At 47.5% G+C, this 6,962-nt stretch overlaps 1 protein-coding gene across 2 annotated transcripts in view; it reads right to left on the reverse strand.

Moving 5' to 3' along the window:
* The window catches only part of Lct (lactase), a 41,451-nt gene extending 37,073 nt beyond the window's left edge, over nt 1–4,378 (reverse strand). The window contains exon 1 of one of the 2 annotated variants that reach the window (XR_004946229.1): nt 3,724–4,378. Coding sequence is in view for 1 of the 2 variants with exons in the window: in XM_036202951.1 (XP_036058844.1) it covers nt 3,724–4,372 (649 nt within the window). In the remaining variant the exon portion in view is untranslated. The remainder of the gene's footprint in view (nt 1–3,723) is intronic. The other variant, XM_036202951.1, reaches the window with a different exon arrangement.
* Nucleotides 4,379–6,962: the final 2,584 nt, after the last annotated feature.

The following is a 6,962-nucleotide window of genomic DNA, read 5'->3' on the forward strand; positions in this document are numbered from 1 at the left end:
ACAGGGCTCAGTTGCTCAAGTGACTGCCTCATGAAGACCTGAGTTCAAGAACCAGACCCCATGTAAATTAGCCAGGGTTACTAGTGCACAGGGGTAGTAGTGCGCAGCTGGCTTGCCAGCATGGTCTACTTCATGAGTTTCAGGCCAGTGAGAGACTTGTTTCACGAGGAGTTTGGCTGGCGAGATGGCTCAGTATGCAAAAGGGCTTGCTGTGCACTGATGTCCTGAGTTCAATCCCAGAATCCATATGGAAGGAGGTAACTGACTTCTAGATGTTGTCCTCTGACTTTTATACATGTGTGTGGCGCTAATAATAACAAAATAAGTTTTTAATTTTTTAAGCTTTTCGAGACAAGTTTTTTCTGTGTAGCCCTGGCTGTCCTGGAACAAACTCTATGGACCAGGCTGGCCTGGAACTTAGAGATCCACCTACCTCTGCCTCCTGAGAGCTGGGATTAAAGGTATGCGCCGGCCAGGCGGTGGTGGCTCAGGCCTTTAATCCCAGCACTCCGGAGGCAGAGCCAGGTGGATCTCTGTGAGTTTGAGGCCAGCCTGGTCTCCAAAGCAAGTTCCAGGAAAGGTACAAAGCTACACAGAGCTACTCGAAAAACAAAAAACAAAAACAAAAACAAAAACAAAAACAAAAAAAATTGGACCCACACAGAGCAGGTGCTCTGTGACTTGAACTGTGGGATTACATACTGCCTCTTGCATTCAGTCTCTGCAGCAAGAAGGCACTCCCAACTACAGCAGTGTGTCTGCTGAGGTACTAGGGATGGACCCCAGGGCCTTACACAAGCTGGACAAGTACCATACTCCTGAGCTGCACCCCTGACCCCAGAGCTTGTTCTGCTATGCATAGAACTTTGAAAAGCTTGGAGTAGCCAGGATAGTGGTGCACACCTTTAATCCAGCACTTGGGAGGCAGAAACAGCAGATCACTGAGTTTGAGGCCAGCCTGGTCTACAAAGTGAGCTCCAGGATAGCCAGGGCTACATAGTGAGACCCTGTGTCACAGAAAAAAAAGAAACAAAAAACAAAAAGAAAAGCTTGGAGTAGGGACCCTCTCTGGGAGGCAGTCCTCATTCTGATAAGATAAAACTGTCTCCAGTCATTCAGGGACAGGCCCAATGGGGCCACGTTATAACCTTTAGATTGCCACGCTTAAGTGAACCTTGCATGTTTGACCTTCCAAAATGAACAACTTCCTCACGAGCTCCTGGCGTCAGCTCTATGGGTTGTTGTTTGCAGCGGGATGGGGGTCCCCAGTGTTAGCTGGAGTGCTTCCCTGCGCTGTGTGTGCACCTGCACTTGCACCAGAGGTACTCACCCTTCTGCCACAGCAGCTGCACCTTTTTACACTCTGCACAGTGAGGCACAGCCTTGCAGTTCCTCCGGATCCTCAGCGATGTCTCACAACCATCCTTAGGCATGAAGTGGACACACACGGTTTTGATGGACACTTCTCTAAGGGTTTGTGGTGTTGTTGCTGTTTTCCCCTTTCCACATCTTCATTGGAGAGATGTCTACTCAAGTCCTTAGCCTGTGTTTTGTTTGTGTGGGGGTAGGATTGGAGATAGGGTCTCACTATGTGTCGCAGGCTGGCCTCAAATACACAATCTTCCTGAGTGCTGAAACCACAGGCATATCACTACATCTAGCTCCTGCTTCCTATTGTTAAGTGGATTTTTCTTTTCCTGGCCAAGTATGCCTCACAGCTCTAATCCCAACATTTGGAAGGCAAAGGCAGGTGGATCTTTGTGAGTTCAAGGCTAGCCTGGTCTATACAGTGAGTTGAAGGACAGCCAGAACTACATAGTCAGACCCTGTCTTGGGGTGGAAAATTTCTTTTTCATTTTCTTCTTCCTTTTTATTTTGGATCCCATTTCTTGCCCAGGTTGGCCTTGAACTTGCTATGTGACTGAGGATAACCTTAAGCCCTCACTCCTCCTGACCCTGCCTCCTGAGTTAAGCTGTGCTGGGTGGGAATGGAGCTCCATGCATGCCAGGTAAGTGCTCTACAGACTTAACTACATTCTCAGCACTTGTGGCTCATTTTGCTTATGTCACTTTAATTAGTGAACTAATTAGTTTATGAGTCAGGACCTCATGTGTCTCAACTTCAGTGCTTGGGTTACAGGCATGTGTCACTATGCCCAGTTTATGCAATGCACCAACTGGAACCCAGGGCTTCCTGCATGCACAGCAATTACTCTGCTCTGCAAACCCTCAGCCATACCACTCAGTTACTTTTTGTTTGTTTGTTTGTTTGTTTTTGGAGACAGGGTTTCTCTATGTAACCCTAGCTGTCCTGGAACTCACTCTGTAGACCCTGAAACTCAGAGATCCATTGGCCTCTACCTCCTGAGTGCTGGGATTATAGGCATGTGCCACCACCGCCCAAAAAACTATTTTAAACACTGGTTTTATTCTTTATCAACATTGTAGCAGTGGGTGTAACAGCACCTATGTTTTGAGGTCTTAAAGAATGCAGCTATTTGAAAACACCGGTTTCATTTGTTATCTCTTTTCTTATGTTTTGGGGGGAGGATGGGGATCTGACTATGTAGCTCTGGCTGGTCTTGAACTCACAGAGATGTGAGCACCAGGCTGACTTTGAACTTACAATCTTCCCACTCAGTCTTTCAGTTGCTACATTTACAGGTATGTGCCACCACACCTTGCTAATTTCAGTTTGAAGGCTGTATGAAGAGGAATTATCAGAGGGTGGGCAAGAATTTATACACAGCAATAGTCACTGCACCATAATTTGTTGATAGTAAAAAGTAAGTTAATACAAGTTGTAGAGCACTTGCCCCGCATGCACGGAGTTTTAGTCTCCACTGTGCATTCACAAATTACAGGCTCCTCATTACCCATGGTGCATATTTACCTGTGCCTCCCTTGATGCACTATAAGCTCCAACTAGGAAGTCTGCACTTGTTTTCCTAAGAGCGGAGTCTGAAGGGAACCACAGCCGAGTCTCCTTGGAGACTCTCGGGACAGCACGCTTCTCTCCAAGGCAGCTCTGTGCTCAAGAACTGTTAGAAGAATGTGGCAGCAATCCTGACTAGAACCTCCCCTTCAAGGAAGGAGAGAGAAAGACAGCTGCATGGACTTGACCTTGAGGAAGAGTTCTAGAAGACAGTTTTCAAGGGCTGCAGAGATGGCTCGGCAGTTAGGAGCACTGGCTGCTCATCCAGAGGCCCCTGGTTTGATTCCTAGCATCCACATGGTGACTCAAAACCCTCTGTAACTCCAGTTCCAGGGGACCTGAGGGCACAGGCATGCACATGGTGCCAGACACACATACAGACAAAACACCCATATACATGGCGTTTAACATGAGCTTAGGGTACGGCTTAGTGGTTAGTGCTTGCCTGGCCTGCACAAACCCCAGCACTGCACAACACTGGATGTGGTGGCATGTCTGTCACCTAAGAATTCAGGGGAAGTCAGGAGGTTAGGAGGTTCCAGCTTATCTTCTGAGCTCATAATGAGCCAGCCTGGACTACAGGAGACTTTATCTCAAAGGAAAAGACATCTCAGACAAACGCTGGGCATTTATATCTGTGTTCCCTTTGGGGGCAGATTCTTAGCAATGCTCAGATCTGGGGGTCTCCTGGAAGCGCACAGTGGGAGGGACATCAGTTCCTGCTCATGGAAGCAAGGAGAGGAGGTGGGCAAGGCCACTGCTGTGCCACCATGTCTGTGTGTACTCACCCTGAGAAGAGTACTTGCTGTGGTACACTTGGAAGGCTTTCCTGTGGGCACTGCTGAGGGTCTGGAGAGCAGAGGCTTTCGAAGCCTGGTGGGGAAGACCCACGATAGCTTTCTCCACATCACTGAAGGTGAACCAGATCTCAACAAGGTCCCCAAAGGCCTGGAAGGCGAATGCGGCATAGTCGGCAAAGAGGTCAGCGAAGTCCCGGTCTCTTTGGAAGGTGCCGCTGGTGGGTGGGGCCTGGTGGCACAGGACCACCATGGGCTGAAGCTGGGCAGCCTTGAGGGTCTGCAGGAGTTGGCGGTAGCACCGCACGGCTTCCTGGTCTGGATTCTTGGAGCTTCCTGTTGGGAGAAGCTGTGCCCATGACAGAAGCACTTTGTAGTGGGTGACCTGACTGGCGTGAAGACTCTGGAAATACCGCGGTAAGAGAGACGGCAACGGCTGCTGGCAGGTGGAGATGGCCTTGCTACCAGCTCCCAAATCAGAGCCCTGGGTTCCCAGCGGATGGCTCAGGTTAGGCACTAAGCCCTTTGTCAGAGGCCCAGCGGCTGAAATAAAATTCCTGTCGGATTCCCAGTCAGTCCCCTGGCATGCAAGACTCAGGAGAACAGTGCTCAGGAGGAGTGCTGGCCAAGGCAGACCCATGTTCAAGGCACTTTTGGAAGCCTGAGGGAGGAATCCTGACTTTATAACCGAGGCTGTAAAGTACAGTGATTATCCACACAATATTTAACTGGGTTATCTAGGATAGTTAAAGCAGAACTTGGTTCAACCGGTGTCATCGTCAGGGGAAAAAGTGTATTGTGTTTCTGTATAAATCTTCATGAACTTGAGTGCACACACATGCGTGGTGGGAGAGGTAGATCTTGGGTGTCTTTCCCAATTGTGAGCCCTAGGAAACTGCCTGTCTCCGCCTCTTCAGTGCAGAATTACAGGTGTCACACCTGACCTTTCACATGGGTACTGAGCATCCAAACTCAGCCATCTCCGCCCTAATCTCTACACATTTAAACACCAGGAGATTAAAAAAAAAAAAAAAAAAAAAAAAAAAAAAAAAAGGTAAGATGGCTCTGTTGGCAAACAAATGAACTCAGTCCTGATGACCAGAGTCCTATATCCACAGGGCAGGAGAGATCTACTATCTAGCAAGTTCTCTTGGGATTTGCACAAATTCCACAGCATGCACGTCCCCCACCAAACAAATAAATTCAATTAAAAAAGTGGCCTATTTCTTCTAAAAAAAAAAAATGAAAACAATTCCAAAAAAAAAAATTACCCTTAGGATAGAGAATTAAAATAAATCAGTACCAAGTAAATGGCAGACAGTCTTTATACTAGAAGCCAGATAAAATTAATGGCACACCCATATCCCAGCAATCAAACTAAAGCGAGAGGATTAGGCAATTCAAGACTAGTAAGAGGCTACTTGGGACCCCCCTACCCCTGCCACTCAAAAACAAAAACAACACCCCCTCCCCCAAAGCAAAGCCACTGGTATTAACTTCAGAAAGTCACCTCCAAAGCCTCTCACTTGATGTGGCCTTTCTACCAGAGAAGCCAGAAGAAACTCACTCATGGAAATAGAGGCAATAATCAAGAGCAGAAATGAATCCAACAGACAGCTGCAGAACAAGTTATTTTATTTTCGTGAATAAACGTGGTTGGGAATGGAAGGAGGCATCTCCAGATCATATGTGACAAAGGCAGCAGCCTTTCCTGCACAGGAAGACAAAGCTCTTCCAGAAAGAACATGACTAGGTTCCGACTTCTCTAGGACAGGAAGCACAAGGGCCCAAGCCTGTCCCAGTACAAGGCTTACAGGGCCGTGGGCTCAGCTCTCATCCTCAAGCATCGCTCCAGAAACTCTTTCCCGATGTCATCAGGCTCCGGGGCAGAGGCAGGGCACCACAGGTCCTCCTCTCTGGTCATAAAGCTACCGTCACCATCTCAATCTTCAAGCAAGTAGTTAGGGTTGACCACCAAGTAGGGATCTTCCTCATAGCTCTGGCTTTCCTCGGTGGAGCCTTTCAGTCCAGCCTGGGTAAGCTCAATCAGAACATGATCCTGCGGAACAGTTTGTCTTCAGTCCAGACCCACACTCTTCCACATGTCTGCTCCTTACACATTCTCTTGTCTCCTGTCCCAAAGCCCTGGGACCAGAACCGCACCTTAGAACCAGTGTTCTGCTGAGCCCATGGCCCTGTGAGCCTTGTACTGGGACTACCACAGCAGGGGCCAGGACCCTACAGTCCCCCCCCCCCCTTTTACTAAAAACGAGCTTCTGACTTAGGTTTCGTGGGATGTCAGCAGGTCACCTTACCTGTCATGGAGACACCTGTCCAGGCCAAACAGGTGTTCTGTCTTAGGTTGGTGAGTGCCCTCCAGGTATTACCTGTCTCTGAATACTCATTATCATACAGGCTCATTCAAGTGAGAGCTGCAGAGTTAACTAACTGTTGCCAAAGATCTCTAAGTGGCTCTGGGTTTGCAATCTGTGTGTTCAACACAGAAAAGACCAACAGGGGTCTTAACCCACCCATAGTCAGTAGGTAAAAGGCAACTGAGCCATTCCCTTCCTTAACCAGCCTTACTGCAAATTGGAGACCTTGTAAGATGGTATCTTGAGAGCAAATGGAACTTGAGTTTGTAAATTTTTAGCTTTCAAAGCCAATTGAAATGTAAAAAAACTATTGATTTAAATTTGTCATGCTCAATAGAATGAAAGATTAATTAACTGTGGTAGCTACTTTTGCTGCCAGGATCTCCACTGTGCTAGCTGTAGTAACCAATTATGAAATGGCAATCTCAGAAACAGTAATAGCAGTGGCCGCCACTGTTATAACAGCAACAACGGCAGCAGCAATGTCAAATTCTCTTCTGGAGCATGTGGGTATTCATTGGTAATGGATGCAACTCCAGGAACACGAACTGCTGAGGCCCATTATTCTTGATCCCAGTACGACTTAAGCTGGCATCTCTGCAAGAGAACAACAAAGAACCATAAAGAAAAAACAGACAGCTCACAAGGAACAGAACTGAAGGTCTCATAATGGCTACATTCAGACTCACACATTTTAAGGTATCTTCAAAGGGGGCTAAATGAATTTCAGGAGGCCAAAAATGTTGCACAGAGTCACTCCTGAGAAGTAGGTACTGCCCCAGCATGAATAGGATTGAGAGAATGAAAATGCTTAGCTGGCATGCTACTGTTAATAAATGGAGGTCAGTGATCTTC

Source organism: Onychomys torridus, chromosome 11, assembly GCF_903995425.1.
Source record: "Onychomys torridus chromosome 11, mOncTor1.1, whole genome shotgun sequence".
Taxonomy (NCBI): Eukaryota; Metazoa; Chordata; class Mammalia; order Rodentia; family Cricetidae; genus Onychomys; species Onychomys torridus.